This window comes from Pisolithus orientalis, assembly GCF_024613125.1.
Source record: "Pisolithus orientalis strain OTSU chromosome Unknown F5J12scaffold_2, whole genome shotgun sequence".
In the NCBI taxonomy this organism is placed as follows: domain Eukaryota; kingdom Fungi; phylum Basidiomycota; class Agaricomycetes; order Boletales; family Pisolithaceae; genus Pisolithus; species Pisolithus orientalis.
Genome location: NW_026260783.1, coordinates 473,682 through 487,624, shown reverse-complemented (window position 1 = coordinate 487,624; position 13,943 = coordinate 473,682). Strand labels below are relative to the sequence as shown.

General features: G+C 44.6%; 3 protein-coding genes across 3 annotated transcripts; 2 read left to right on the top strand and 1 right to left on the bottom strand.

Annotated features, from left to right (window-relative positions):
- Window positions 1-267: 267 nt before the first annotated feature.
- Window positions 268-4,057, top strand: F5J12DRAFT_779164 (uncharacterized protein; the record flags this gene model as incomplete). The annotated part of the gene is made up of 20 exons (XM_051742360.1): window positions 268-297; window positions 360-407; window positions 476-499; window positions 635-659; window positions 725-771; window positions 992-1,026; window positions 1,205-1,238; window positions 1,405-1,461; window positions 1,521-1,559; window positions 1,617-1,685; window positions 1,856-1,933; window positions 2,132-2,163; window positions 2,204-2,267; window positions 2,322-2,407; window positions 2,439-2,548; window positions 2,766-2,857; window positions 2,975-3,058; window positions 3,222-3,470; window positions 3,524-3,828; window positions 3,871-4,057. The coding sequence occupies 20 exons, from the start codon at window positions 268-270 to the stop codon at window positions 4,055-4,057; spliced, it is 1,695 nt and encodes a 564-aa protein (XP_051604716.1).
- Window positions 4,058-5,090: 1,033 nt separating this feature from the next.
- F5J12DRAFT_887611 (uncharacterized protein) lies at window positions 5,091-6,085 on the bottom strand (the record flags this gene model as incomplete). The annotated part of the gene is made up of 5 exons (XM_051747201.1): window positions 5,091-5,109; window positions 5,170-5,273; window positions 5,332-5,426; window positions 5,487-5,841; window positions 5,897-6,085. The coding sequence occupies 5 exons, from the start codon at window positions 6,083-6,085 to the stop codon at window positions 5,091-5,093; spliced, it is 762 nt and encodes a 253-aa protein (XP_051604715.1).
- Window positions 6,086-9,460: 3,375 nt separating this feature from the next.
- Window positions 9,461-12,133, top strand: F5J12DRAFT_779162 (uncharacterized protein; the record flags this gene model as incomplete). The annotated part of the gene is made up of 10 exons (XM_051742359.1): window positions 9,461-9,512; window positions 9,564-9,624; window positions 9,721-10,012; window positions 10,351-10,612; window positions 10,664-10,689; window positions 10,952-11,059; window positions 11,119-11,269; window positions 11,699-11,796; window positions 11,850-11,981; window positions 12,080-12,133. 10 exons carry the CDS (start codon window positions 9,461-9,463, stop codon window positions 12,131-12,133), a joined length of 1,236 nt encoding a protein of 411 aa, XP_051604714.1.
- Window positions 12,134-13,943: the final 1,810 nt, after the last annotated feature.

The window sequence follows — 13,943 nt, the reverse complement described above, 5'->3', positions numbered from 1 at the left end:
TTTTTGTGGGGCATGCCCACAACCATTGGGTGCACACCCAAGCCAGTATGGCTTACTTAATTGATTACATAAGCAACAAATAGCACCACTTTCACATAGTTCATTGATTGGTTATTTAATATCCAAATATGGAAGTCACAGTATTATATAATCAACAAACAAGTATATACCAAGGTCAGATTGGTGGCTATGTAACTTTTGCATCTTGAACTTGAACCACTGCCTACTGCATTGGGATTAAGTACAAACAGGTGCAAACAAAAAATCATGTCCAGCACCAACCAAAATCAGACCAAGGTAAGCCAGAGTCATTGAAAAAATAAGTGACCAGTTGCTTATTTCTCTCCCCCTGCCTGCAGTCCAACAACAGCAGTAGCAAGTCTGGCAAAAGGACTGCTGTGCCCCAGGTAAGTTGTGCCATACCTCATGCCCAGGAGACCACACTGACTTGCATGTGTATCATGTCATGTCACAGCTTTCCCAGCCCCCCAGACCCATTGTAAGTGACATGGAACCTCTGACAAGTGACCAGTTGCTTATTCTGACCTTCTTCTTTTCAGGGTGTCTCTGCTGGAACAGATGTGGCTGCAGCCATCAATCTTTCACATGCCTAGTCTACTGCTTCCCAAAAAAGGTTAGCAGCAAGGAAGGAGTCAAAGGTGAGTTTTTTCTCTCTCTCTCCTCCCACAAGTCACTGGTCACTTATTCCCATTGACACCCATAGGCAATGCATCCAAGGGCCAGGAGGGCAGAAAGGTGAATGTCAAACAGGTAAGTTCACATCATCCATAAACAATTGACCAATTGCTTATTCTTGTCAACACCACTGTGTCTGAGGGCCAAGAGGGGAGATGTTATGATACATACTCTTTTCTTTTCTTTCCTTTTCCTTTCCTCTTATCTAATCTCTTCATCTTATCTTATCTCCTCAGTCTTGGTCCAGACTCTGGTCTAGACCTCACCTTGCTGTTCCCTCATGCCTACCTTCTAGTACATTCCACTCTGCTATGATGTCATGGACCTCATGTATGCCTCACTGTTACCACATGTACCATAGTATAAGTATCACTGTTCAATCCCCAGACTAGCTCCAAGCTAGTTCATTTGGGTCTTTGAGATCTGAACCCACCTGCTTCTATGTTCATCTCCTCTCTACTTCTTCTTTTGGTTCTTGGTGTGAGCCTACAACAAACCCTGTTGTTAGGTCTTGTCACAGGAGAGAGATGGATGTCAAACCAGTAAGTCCACATCACCAATAAATAAGATGATCAGCTGCTTATTCTTGTCAACACCAATAGCTGACTGTGTCTGAGGGACAAGAGGGGAGAAGATGGACATCAAACAGATAAGTTTGCACTACTCAAAAATAAGCAACCAGTGGCTTATCCTTGTCAACACTCACAGCCAACTGCCTCTGCAGCCCTACAGGGTGGAGGAGATGTAGCAATGGAGGCGGAACAGGTAAGTTGGCATCATCCAAAAATAAGCAACCAGTCACTTATCATTTCTGACCATTGCAGAAGAGTGGTGGCAAGAAGAACCCCAAGAAAAATTCCAAGGTAGGTTATGGTACACACAAGGCATGTGCATGTCACTAACAATTGATATCAATGTAGAAACATGGACACCAGGACAAAGTGGAAGAGATATCAGGAACAGAAACTGGAAGGTTCTCAGAGGCAGTGGTCAAGCACTCACTGTTGACTTGGATTCCATGGTGGTTGCTGACATGACATGATTTCAAGTCACAAAGCAAGCATCAGAAGAAATCCCATAAGGATCCACTAGGGCACAGATGGTATGTTATTGGCCCAAATAAGTGACCAGTCACCTATTTTTGATTCTGATCCAATAGTCACCACCCAAGGAAATTCCAACCAGAAAGCATGGTCCCAAAGCTTCCAAGGGCAAAGGCAAGGTGACAACCACTGAGGTCAGTACCAATTCAAGGTCTGTTGATCAGCCACTGATGTATCTGTCTTACACAGGATGATGGTATGACCTGGCCAGGGGTCTGATGTTTGATGCCAACCTCAGAGCAATGTACCAGTGGAAATGGCAGAGAAAACAACAGTGTATCAGCACAAGGCAAGTGTGAAGTGACTGAAAATCAGACATGTGTGCTGACCAGGTGGCAGACAAGATCAAACTGGAGAGACAAAGGTGTGTGAGATAGTAAAATGTGATGGTAGGTATGCCAGAGGTTGACATGCCATCAGAAAATCTTTCCAAAGCTAGCTGATTGTGTCATGTTGAGCAAGGATGTTGTAAGTGGTCACAACTTCACTGGTCTCACACATTTGACATGATGATGGTCACAGGTGCCCAACATCAAGAAGACAGAGATTACTGAGGCAGACATGCAGATCATGGTGAATGAAAAAGCACTTGCAGACCTGTCACTGGGGTATGTGCTGATGATGATGATCTGAGACAAGGCCAACAAGCAATACAACCTGGAATGAGGGCCCATACTCATACTACATGAACATAACCCAAGGTGACTCAATGACAGATATCTGGTGCAGCTCAAGAATAGCATCAGCTTGTGAGGACTACAAAACAAGGTAGTCTGGAATGCCATGGTGGTGGTGGTGCCACCAGTAGCAATTGACCTGGGTTCATTGCAACTGGTGCAACTTGGCACCTAAGCCAACCATGTGAGCTGGATGCCTGAAGTAGCCAAGCATGAAGCAAGCTTCCTTGATGGATATTGCTGCTGTGAGGTGATGAAGCTCATGACTGTCCAATGGACCCATGTTCAGTATACAAAGAAGGTTCAGTTGACCAAGAGTGTCTATGGGGTGGAGCACAAGGACACAAAGTGGGTCATGGTTGGTCCACTTCATCAACAAAGGTCAGTGGAAAAAAAAATAAGCAACTGGAGGTAGCCAAGCACAAAGCAAGCTTCCTCAACAGATATCACCACCATGAGGTGATGAAGCTCTTGACTATCTAATGGACTCATATGCAGTATGAAAAGGGAGTTCAGTTGACCAAGAGTATCTATGGTGTAGAGCACAAGGACAAGTTGGAACAAAGTGGGTCATGGTCAAAGGTCAGTGGAAAAAATAAGTGGCTGGACACTTTTATGGCTGATGACAAACAACCTTTCAGACAAATTGGATGTCCACACCAACTGTACTTGGATGTTGGAAAACCTGAGTGGCAATGCACCAGCAGTGACATTGCCTGACAATGACAATATCAAGTTGTATCAGGTTTTGAACATCCTTGTGACCCTGGAAAACAACCAGGATGCCAAGGAGAAATATGTACAAGAAGTGCAGCATCAACCAGGCAGCACTCAAGTGAACCAGTTGAGTCAGGTGTTGGTGGATGAAGTGTTGTACATGAGTGTGATGAAACTCATGCACCCCAAACACTTCCAAGGAGGGTCTGTCAAGTCAAAGTTGGACACTGGGTTTACAACTCTGCAGCTTGAAAGCTGGCAGTGTTCCACAGGTGGAGTAAGTGGTCTTCCTTTACATGGAACATTGTCCATATGTCAATGTCCTTGCAGATACAATTACTTCTGTGTGAATATGTCTTGGATGTATTCAAATTCCTGGCAGCACCCATCCCAGTTCCAATGTTGACATCTGTGAGGGAAAATGCAAGTAAGGATGAGTTGAACATGGATAAGGAGTGCAAGAAGGTGGCACAAGACATGTGGGCTTTAGCCATGCAATCACCATACTTTGCATGGGGGATCATTCATGAGTATGCAAACATATGGGGAAGTGCATGGGCAGAGGTTATGAAGAAGCATAGGGATGGGAACCCATGGTGCCTCTGGGCTGTGAATGATGAAATCAGCAGAGGCAAGTGGGAGGACTTGATGACCAAATATTTCCAATGACTGGCTAGTCTGGCCACCACTGAAGGGCAAAGCATCACACTCATGGACACCACCAGTGAGGTTGACAAGGTCCATGCCAGAGTGCATGCCAAGTTGGAGTGGGTTCACAAGGGGTACATGCTGCAAACAGGCCACCCATCTAGCTTCAAGACATTGCCCATTGGCAACAAGTTGATGTTCAACAACATCCAATGACTCTTTCATGATCCCACTGGCATGCCAAAGATCAATTTTGGAGATATCATCAAGGAGGTGTGAGTTTTTATGTACTGGACAAGGAGCAGTCAATCTGATGCAAAGTTACCTAGGTGGTCTGTTGGGTGGAACCATTTGTTGCCATGGCATGTCAACAGTGAGGAGACAGAGTAAGGCAGGATGCATCATGTGCATGGATTGCATGTGCATCACAGTGTGGACCAAGTTCTGAAACAATCATAGCCATGGTGAGAACAAGCAACTGGTTGCTTATTCTCTGGCTTTGCTGACCAGAATGTTGGCATTCATTGCAGATTGATGATTTCTTGTGCCACAAATGGCCCAAACTCCTCATGGCACAGAGCTACCTGATGAGGAATAATGTGGATATGAACCATTTACTTTGGGAAGACTGCCATCATACATTTTATTGGACAAGAAAATTCTTGGAGTGTGTCAAGGCCAACATCAAAGCCTATCAGGAACAAGTGGAAAGCTGGACACAGGTGACATGACCCCTGCCATATCTCCATCCAACCCCCAATCAGTCTGTCAACTTTGAGGGCCACAAGTTTGACAACCAGAGACAAGTGGCAGAGTGCATCATTGACATAATGCATGTCACAACATTCCTGACAACCAAGTTCAAAGGGACAGCACAACTGGTGAAGGCACTGGAACCACTAATACTCAACAAGGAGTGCCATTAACAGCTCTTGGGAACTACAGTGGTGTGAGAGTTGTGTTGCAAAGTACAGCATCTCATGCAGTTTTGTGGTGGTGTTCCAAAGGACAGTTAGACATGGTGGGGATGGGATACAGGAGAAACCAGAAGTCCAAATGCCCATGGATAAATTTGAGGCCTTGGCACCCATGGAAAATGAGACAACTGACAATTGAGCAGTGTGTATGGCATTGGAGCACCAACTGCACATGAAGAACAAGGCCAAGCTGGCCACCATTGTGAAGACTTTATTTTCCAAGGGACTTCACCTCCATGGGTGTATCTTCATCACCACTGTCCTCAATAAACTCAAGTGCCTTGGGTTATCCTACACAGACATGAGATCAAGGTGAGGTGGACTGGCTCAGACAACAGTAAAAGTACTCACTCTGGTTTTTCCTTGCAGCTACTTGCACTGCACATGCTGACCTGACAGACTGCACTGTCTTGACATCCAGGTCCATTTAGCAGGACCCTGTGTTGTGGATGATCCTGGGTGTGTGTGGTCAGTCAGCACAATTCATCAATGAGTTATGCAGAGTTAGCTTACCTGCATTCCTGTCCTCTGTGGTCTTGGATGGACCTGCTTCCATGGGTGTATTTCATCACCACTGTCCTCAAGGAACTCAAGTGACTTGGGTTGTCCTAAACAGACATGTGATCAAGGTGAGGTGGTCTGGCACAGATGTCAGTAAAAGTACTTACTCTGGTTTTTCCTTGCAGCCACTTGCACTGCACATGCTGACCTGACAGACTGCACTGTCTTGACATCCCTGTGAGCCTCTGCCAATTCCCTCTTTTTATCCTTTGCAGCCTGTTCTGCATTCTTCTCCATCACCCACAAGTGTTTGGCATCATTCTTGAAGGTTGGCAAGGCATCTGTGGCATGGAGGGCAGTATTCCCCTGCTTGTCAGTGTAAAGGTTCACCTGTGCCTCTGACATCAGTTCAGCCCAGTCAATTGGGTACAGATTCTCCAGTTCCCCAGGGGATAAATTGACAAATGGTTCAGGTAGGCAACAGTGTTGATGGATTGCCAGTTCAGAGCACATCTCCAGCTCCTACAGTGATGGTCAGCATAGTTCATTGATGAGTTGTGCTAGGGAGCATACTTACTTTGACCAGGTCCTGGACCAACTGCAAGGCCCATGGCATGGCTCTACCAGCAAGTCCAATTCCAAGGTCTTCAGAAAGTGCAGTCCTTGCTATCAGTATCAGTTGCAGTTTGGCATAGTTGCATTCACACAGTGCCAGATACTGCTGAGCATGAGCATTGAGGTCTCCTTCACTTTCCTTACCAAACATTATCATGGGCCCTTCCAAGCTATCCAGTCAGTCCTTGTCTGCTACATCAGGCCTGGACTGAACACTATCATACCACTTCCAGTTCCCTGGCAAATTCTTCTTCTTCATGAGTGTAGGATCTTGGTCAGGTTTTCTCATATGTGTGTCAAGTCTGGGCCTGCTCTGACCAACTCTGACACTTAACAAGGTCTGGGGAGAGGTGCAGAAGTAAGTCTGACACAGACAAACAGAACTCCAACTAGTGGATGATTGGCAGGGACAAAGTCCACTGTGACAGAAGTGGAGCAGAGTGAGGGCATCAGGTTTAGCTTGTGTGCTACCCCTGCATGATCTCAGCCCTCATATTTCAGAGGTAGAGACCAGACAGATGTTCAGAGATAACTCTAACAGACAGAAGATGAAGAGATATGGAATAGGAACTTAGGTGATATTTGTACTGAAGAACAGTGGGGTACTGTACATGCTTTTTATACTAACACAGAGGTACAGTAACCAGAATTGGAACTGACATGTGGAGACTCATAAATTTTCAAGTGAAAACCTCCTGGATGACAAATGAAGGGAAGATGGAGAAAATGCAATGGGTAACTAGAACAGACCAAAAAGGAAACAATCCAGGCACTGAACCATGAGGTGTGCACACTGTCAAGGAGGAGTCTGAAGGGAGGTCACATGACCTCTTGGAATGGTGTTCATCCCCCTAACACCATTCCAATCAACCTTAGAGAGGCATTCCCAGGTCCATACAGCATAATGAACACTGCTGAACACAGGCAAACACCTGTGAACATCAGTCCAGCACCAAAGCCCCTGTCCACATTTACTGGGCCACCCTGGGACTTGTTTCAAGCCCACAAATCATCTTTACCAGACTCTGATAGGTCTATTGTAGTGCATGTAATACAAATAAACCACATCAGATAATATACATACCCCAAGGGCATTATTATTACAAAGTGGCAACCATAAATTGAGGGAAATGATGCTGGAAGTACTACTGGAGGCCAGCATCATATGCATGGATTTAATAATACATGGCAAGAGAAGGAGGTATCCCAACTTCACAAACTTGAATTGTGGCTGATGATACAGCACACAGAGGAGGCCAGGGTGGCTGACATTGGGGAGCTTAATGAGTACTTTAAAGAGTGTGATGACTCACAGGGGTTGCTAGGATTTGGTGGGCAATGGGTAGTGATGATATACAACAAAGGTGAGATTATACTAACTCCATGTTCACTATGTATCATCTCTCAATGGCTGAGACCATGCAAACACTGACCATCTTCTGGTCTGGTGTGTATGTATATGTGTGATTATTGGAGCATATTTCTACCCTCTTATGGACACAAAAACAGTGTACCCTGTTTTTGCATGATCCATATGTCATCTTCCATATCCAATTTGTGATTGGCTGATTGGTCAACAAGAAACCCAACATTTTGTGCAAATCAATGGTATGCATGTTTTGTGTCATCCCATTCATCCCCCACATAACCATCATGGATGCTGCATCAAAACTGCCAGCACCATGTCCATCAATGCCCACACCACCCGATGCAATGCAATCATTAACATGCCAAACATGGATTCTCCACCTGATTTCAGTGGCCTACTCTAATCCAATGTTATTGAATGTGAGTTCTCTTCTGCACTATGTGTGTAAATACAAATCCATTCCAGACTTATATGAGGCCAATGACAATGATGACCATCCAACAGTCATCCACTACAAAATAGGAAATACATGTGTATCCATCTATACATATATCATGCTGATCCCTCAATTCCCTCAACCCTCACAGAATTTCCATCCACCCTGAGGGTGGAATCACATTGGATGATGTCAGTGACCAATCTTGATGTCCTACTGGTTTGGAATGATCAAAGGGCTTTACATACAACCACACAATATGGAGCAGGTGTGTCATCCCTCATTTTCTTTGATCTTGACTCACACATAGACTTAATGCCAGATTTTTGGGTGGACATTCAGTGGTTCTACCATGGTGCTAACTTATGTGTCCTTCATTGCTGGTGAGTCTCTTTTCCATTCTTCTTTTGTCTACTGAACCAATGCTTCATTCATCAAGGCTATCAAATGCTCTTCTCAGCTATGAGCTTGTCAACAGTGACCATTGATCCATAATTGACATGTGTTGTATCAAAGGTTAGTCAGTCTGTTCCCCATTCACATCACCCACTGATCACTCACGATCAGACCTTTGCCCCATATCACTCTCACCCTTGAACCACACACCCTTTTGCCATTATCATATTCATGTTCAAATGAACAACCCATGCTATGGCAAACTGAGGCCTGTCTACATCTCTCTCATTTCTGTTACAATTGTTGGAAATATATTAGTTCTGACCATCTAGACACTTCTAGATTTACACATTTTGATACACATGTTGTATCAGGTGACATGCTCAGTCATACAGCTCCACAATGACATTAGTACATCAGTAAATCACTTTTGCTGGCCAGAGCTGTCCAGCACTGGACAGATTCCCTAGGACCACCAGCTCACAAAGTGGTCTACTGATGTATGGCATCATTTACTATGTCATGTTCCATGACATTCTCTGCTGTTCTTTGCCTTACATAGTAGTACCTTCCTTATACACTACTGGTCCATGCATAGGTCTACATGTATATAAACTCAGGGATTTCTACTGTACTCCCCATTGTTCTACCTACAGAACAATCTACTTCTATCAAACCCCAGCTCTACTCTAAAAACCATCTTCAAACCTACTGTCTCAACTAAGCTAAAAGGCAAGTGTTCTGTCCTTGCTCTTCATCCCTTCCCATTCCTCTGCACAATAACAATTCACCATGTCCTCTGCATTTCCTGTCAGTAGCACATGTAATACATGTCTTCACTCTACTGCATGTATTGAAATTATTTCATTGCTATAATCACCATCCCCATGCCTAATAATCTACTTTCTGGAGTCCACCCTTGCCTTTGCTTGCAACCTGCCCTGTATGGAAGGTTGCATGCATGCAAATAACACAGCCACTGAATGCAACCACCATATAAGGAAATGCACAGCCACTGAGAGTAGAGAAAATAAGTGACTGGTCACTTCTTTGGACCCAAGAGAAGAAAGCTGATTAGCAAGTGCTTAGGGAAAAAAACTGGACTGCCAAGGGATTAAGTAGAGACTGCCACTGATTGCAACCAACACAGCTGCTGACATTAGAGCAAAAAAGCAACCAGTTGCTCATCTGGATGCAAGGGAAGTGAAGTAGCAAGAAGGTGGCTAACATATTTGGCACATGTCCAGTCATTGATGACTATCTTATGCTGATATGAAGATGCAGAGTCCCTGGACAAGCTAGAAGATTGAAGAAAACAAATTGAGATGATGCTTGCAGCTGCACAGAATGATGACACTAAAGCAGAGGAGATTGCTAGTAAGTATCCAAGTTTGTGGTGATGTCCCTATGTTATTAACATATGTACAGAACTTCCAAAGGCCCTTCATGATGCACTTAAAAACTCACAACTGAGAGTGAAATTCACAAGGTAGAACAGCTAGTGCAAGCTGCACTTGAAAACATTCAACCCAATAACATTGCACTAGAAATTCCTGATGGTGAAAATATCAATATTGCTTGGAAGGGGGAAGAAGATCCCCCTCCTCCAGGAATTCACCAACCCCAATGTGATGATTGAGCCTTGGTCCAAAGAAGGCAAAGCATGGCTAAACAACCCCACCAGCATGTGCAAGGCACTCCAAGCCAGATGGCACCATTTGATTGGCATTCTTTGGATGTTGCAAAGGGCATTCAACAGCCAACCGGTCCTCCTGATGTCAGCATTGGAAAAGCTTTCCAGGTGCTTGGGCTTATCACATATCTGTCATGGTTCTGACACCATTTTGAGACACATGGCAAGTTTCCCAGCATGTTTGGTGAGTAACAACTCATTTCATCTTGTGTGTGCAGACACTGATAGATCATATAGCAAATCTGAAATGGCAAGGGAAGGAGGGGAACATCTCCAACTTACCCTTCTTAATCATTTGCCCAGTCTCACTGCATCATCAATGGCAGCATGAAATTGAGTGCTTTTTGCAGTGCAGTTCCTTTGACATCCTCCCATACATTCAGAAGTTCACCAAGCCCCATGAGTGGTGGACTTGAGTAAAACTGCAAAGTTGCCAACAACCCCATCAGCAAATCATTCTGGCAACCAATACAGTATGTATCACACACATATTCTTGGTTCAGTTGTCCTACATGAAAATAGGCCATTCAGGATGATGGATCTGCAGTTTTCCTTGACCTCTTCCACAGCATAGATGATGAGGTGAAATGTGCACCAGTGTACAAACACAATGTGCTGAAGACAGTGTTCAGTCACCAATATCTAGGATTGATAATTGACAAGGCACATAATCATAAGGCATGCAAGTTCAACAAATTCCATCAGGCCATCATTGGCCTCCATCACCAATCAGCAATGATCATTGCCATGTCTGTGATGCCAATCATGACACAGCTTCAGGTAAGTCCAACAGTTGATCATGTTGGATACTACATTGCTAATCTATGGAAATTAGGATTTGTGGATTATGGGCTGGATGATGTGAGTCCCAGTGTTACAGAACAAGGAGAAATTCAATGAGATGAGCTGGGAATTATCATGTGTGCAGGCAAAGAGCTGAAAGGCTGAATGTCACTTGGCAGAAGACTGACTTTGAGGATTGCTCAGCAGTGAGGAGAACATGGTCAAACACAATACCAAAATCTGGCCTGTCCTTCAGCAATGGGTGCCTTGGCTCTGTGATTGGTTCAGCAAGCATGTCATCAGGTGAACACTCAATTCTCTCAACTACCATGGCAACAAGATCTTTGGCCTTCCACCATACCAGGAATACATCATGCTCCTCAAACTGCATAAGTGGGAGAGGAGTGGCCTTGCAACAATTACTGAGGAGTTGGTACACTCACCCTTGGTAAATACAATTGCAGGGGCTGGAAAGACAAGTGTTGTATTTGTTTCTCTCATGTGCAGATGATGAAGGATGTCCAGGGTGCCTGCTGCCATGGCAAGCATGAATTCCCTGGTGTGGGAACCAAAATGTGTCATTGCTCACATGACATGGGCATCCTGGACACCCCTCATGTACTGAGTCATGTCATCAGCTTGACTCAGTCCCTTGCCTGTGTGTATGAGTGTCCACAATGCCCTTGCATACACACTGAGTGATGTCATGGGCTTTGATATCCCAGACCTGTGTGTATGGGTGTCTGCAACACCCTTGCTCACACACTGCTGTGTGTTTTTGTTTGCACAGTTAGTGAGCAAAAATTATCACCCTGCATGAGGGTGTCCTGGATGCCCTTGTTCCAACATTCCACTGATATGTTTATCATCAGAACTTTTATATTGAATTCCAATGCAGCCTACTTCACCCCAATATGGATCTCAGCTCTGGGAATGACATGTGGAGCACTCTGGCCTCACTGGATGAGTGGAAAGGCAATTGCTGCTCAACAAACTTGGATGTCCTTGCTGAAATTGTCACCCACCATCTTGCACTGACAACTCTCCCCCCCTCTTGACATTCTTTATGATGGTATGACCCTTGTAGTGGGTCAGTCAATGGCAGTTGACAAGCCTGTTGGGAAGGAACCCAATCATATTACCATCTTCTCAGCTTTCCCCAGCTCTGATGCAGCCATCATCAATGTAAGTCACATTCATAATATAATGTTGACATTCAGTAGTGATCAATTCACTAGGTTCTGAAATTACATGGCATCAAAGCTTTGGAGCTCCATGGGAAGCTCAGCCCAGCAAAGCACAAATCAGTGTTGAATGAGTTCCACCAGTCCACACAAGAGGCTGGCACTGGTGTATTGATACTGTCAATGGTGGGTACAGTCAGCCTTAACCTGGCCTGCACAAATATCATGATCATTGCCATATGTATATTCCTATCCATTTACTCTATTGTTAATTCTCTCTCAAGGATATGCTGTGGTCCACATTGGAGGATGAGCAATTGTGTAGTTGGATCTATTGATATCCACAATAGAAACATGCTCACTTCTATTGGTCTACCCCATTGCAATCTCTCACATTCTGGCTCCTTTGTCAGGAGCACCCCCAACCATCAGCACTCATCTTTGAGTGTTGTAACTTGCAAAAACTCACCTGAATAAGACCCTCTGCCATATAGGTACTGCAGAGGCACACCACCACTCACTTTCATTGTCTTTTGTGTTGGTTTTGGTTGGTCTACACCACTGAACTGCAGTTTGACTCATAGTGGTCTGGCATTGTTTGCATGATGATCTAGGCTCCCCATGCATACAGTCTTGGCCAGTATGCAGGCCCTGCAGGGTTCATCAGGCCCAGTCATTTGGGTGCCCTTCTTCAAGGGGCCTGGCTTGTCATCTGTGACCTTGTCAACTTCATCAGTCACCTGCAGAGTTTTTTTGTTGAGGTCAGTAATCATGCCCAGCATTTTCTGGGGTATGACACACATCTTTTCTTTGCCTTTCCCCTTGCTGGCACTACCTGAGCCCTTCCCTGTTGCACATGCAGCTTTCCTCAAAGACCCTCTCCCCTCAGTGTCATCTGGCTTGTGGTGTGAGTTAAAGTGTGGAAAGCTGGTGTGAACCAACCAAAACTAACACCAATGACAAATAAAAACCAGTGGTAGTTTGCCTCTGCAGAACCTGGAGGGCAGAAAAATCCAAGAGTGTTTTTTTTTTAATAGAGAGTGCTCAGCAAAGCTGATTGATGACAGACAATAATAAGTGAAGTAGACAATAGTTAGACCCTTAATAAAGCCTCAACCATCAAAGCTGATCAATGAATTACTGAACAATGATGAAATGTGAACAAGAGGGGCTCTCTGGCATCTTCCTTTTTCAGCTATCTAACTACAGTAATTTATATACAATACAGGGGTGTTGCCTATGGAAAACAAGGTGCAAACACTTGGTAAGTGATTGGTAACTGAAAAGCAAGGAGTGTAAGCAGTGGGTAACCAACTTAGAAAGCATTGGTGAGCATTGGTAAGGATAAATAAGCCAAAAAGTGAAGAATCAGTAAGTAAAATCAAAAGATTGGTAAGTATTGGCAACAGGTGAGTCAAGGACAGTCAGAATATCAAAGTATGAGTTAAGCATTGTCAGACACTGAGTAAGCACACTGGAATCACATTGGGTGGAGGCTGTGCATGTCAAATCTCAAAGGAATCACTTCTAGGCCAAATTGGGATGACAGAGAGGCAGTACTGATCTGATGCCTATACAGGACATCCATAAGGGACAGCAGGTGTCAGGTGTCAAAAAGGGGTCAAGCTTTGGGGGTCTGTGGGGTGACAGGAGCATAGGGGATCATGTCCCCCCCCCCCTCCCCCAACTGTCCTCTCAGTGAAGCAAATAAAAACTTCATGAGTGAGACTCTATTGGAAGAGAGGATGAAGGGGGAGCATCTTCTGTTGTACCTTGCAACAAGAAGGCAAGATGTGCATCATACTCATCATGGATGTAATCAGGGAGAGTGGAGAACAGTAGATTATACTGTAGCTGTCACAATTTTGGAAGAACAATGGACAAGACTGGTACAAAGATGTTGCAGGGAGCAGGGAGGAAGGATCCATATGCTTCTTGGACTGGAGAGACTGAAACAACCACACAAGACCTTTGTATCCAAATGACAGACCTAAGGTGACCAAAGAATGTCCTCCTGGAGGTCATGCTGATACAAAGAATGCACTGTCCAAGCTGGATGGGCTGAGGGGTGGCAGACAAGAATGGGATGTACCAGGATGTTTCAGGATGGAAGCTGGTAGGAACTCCTGGTAAATATATGTAGCCATG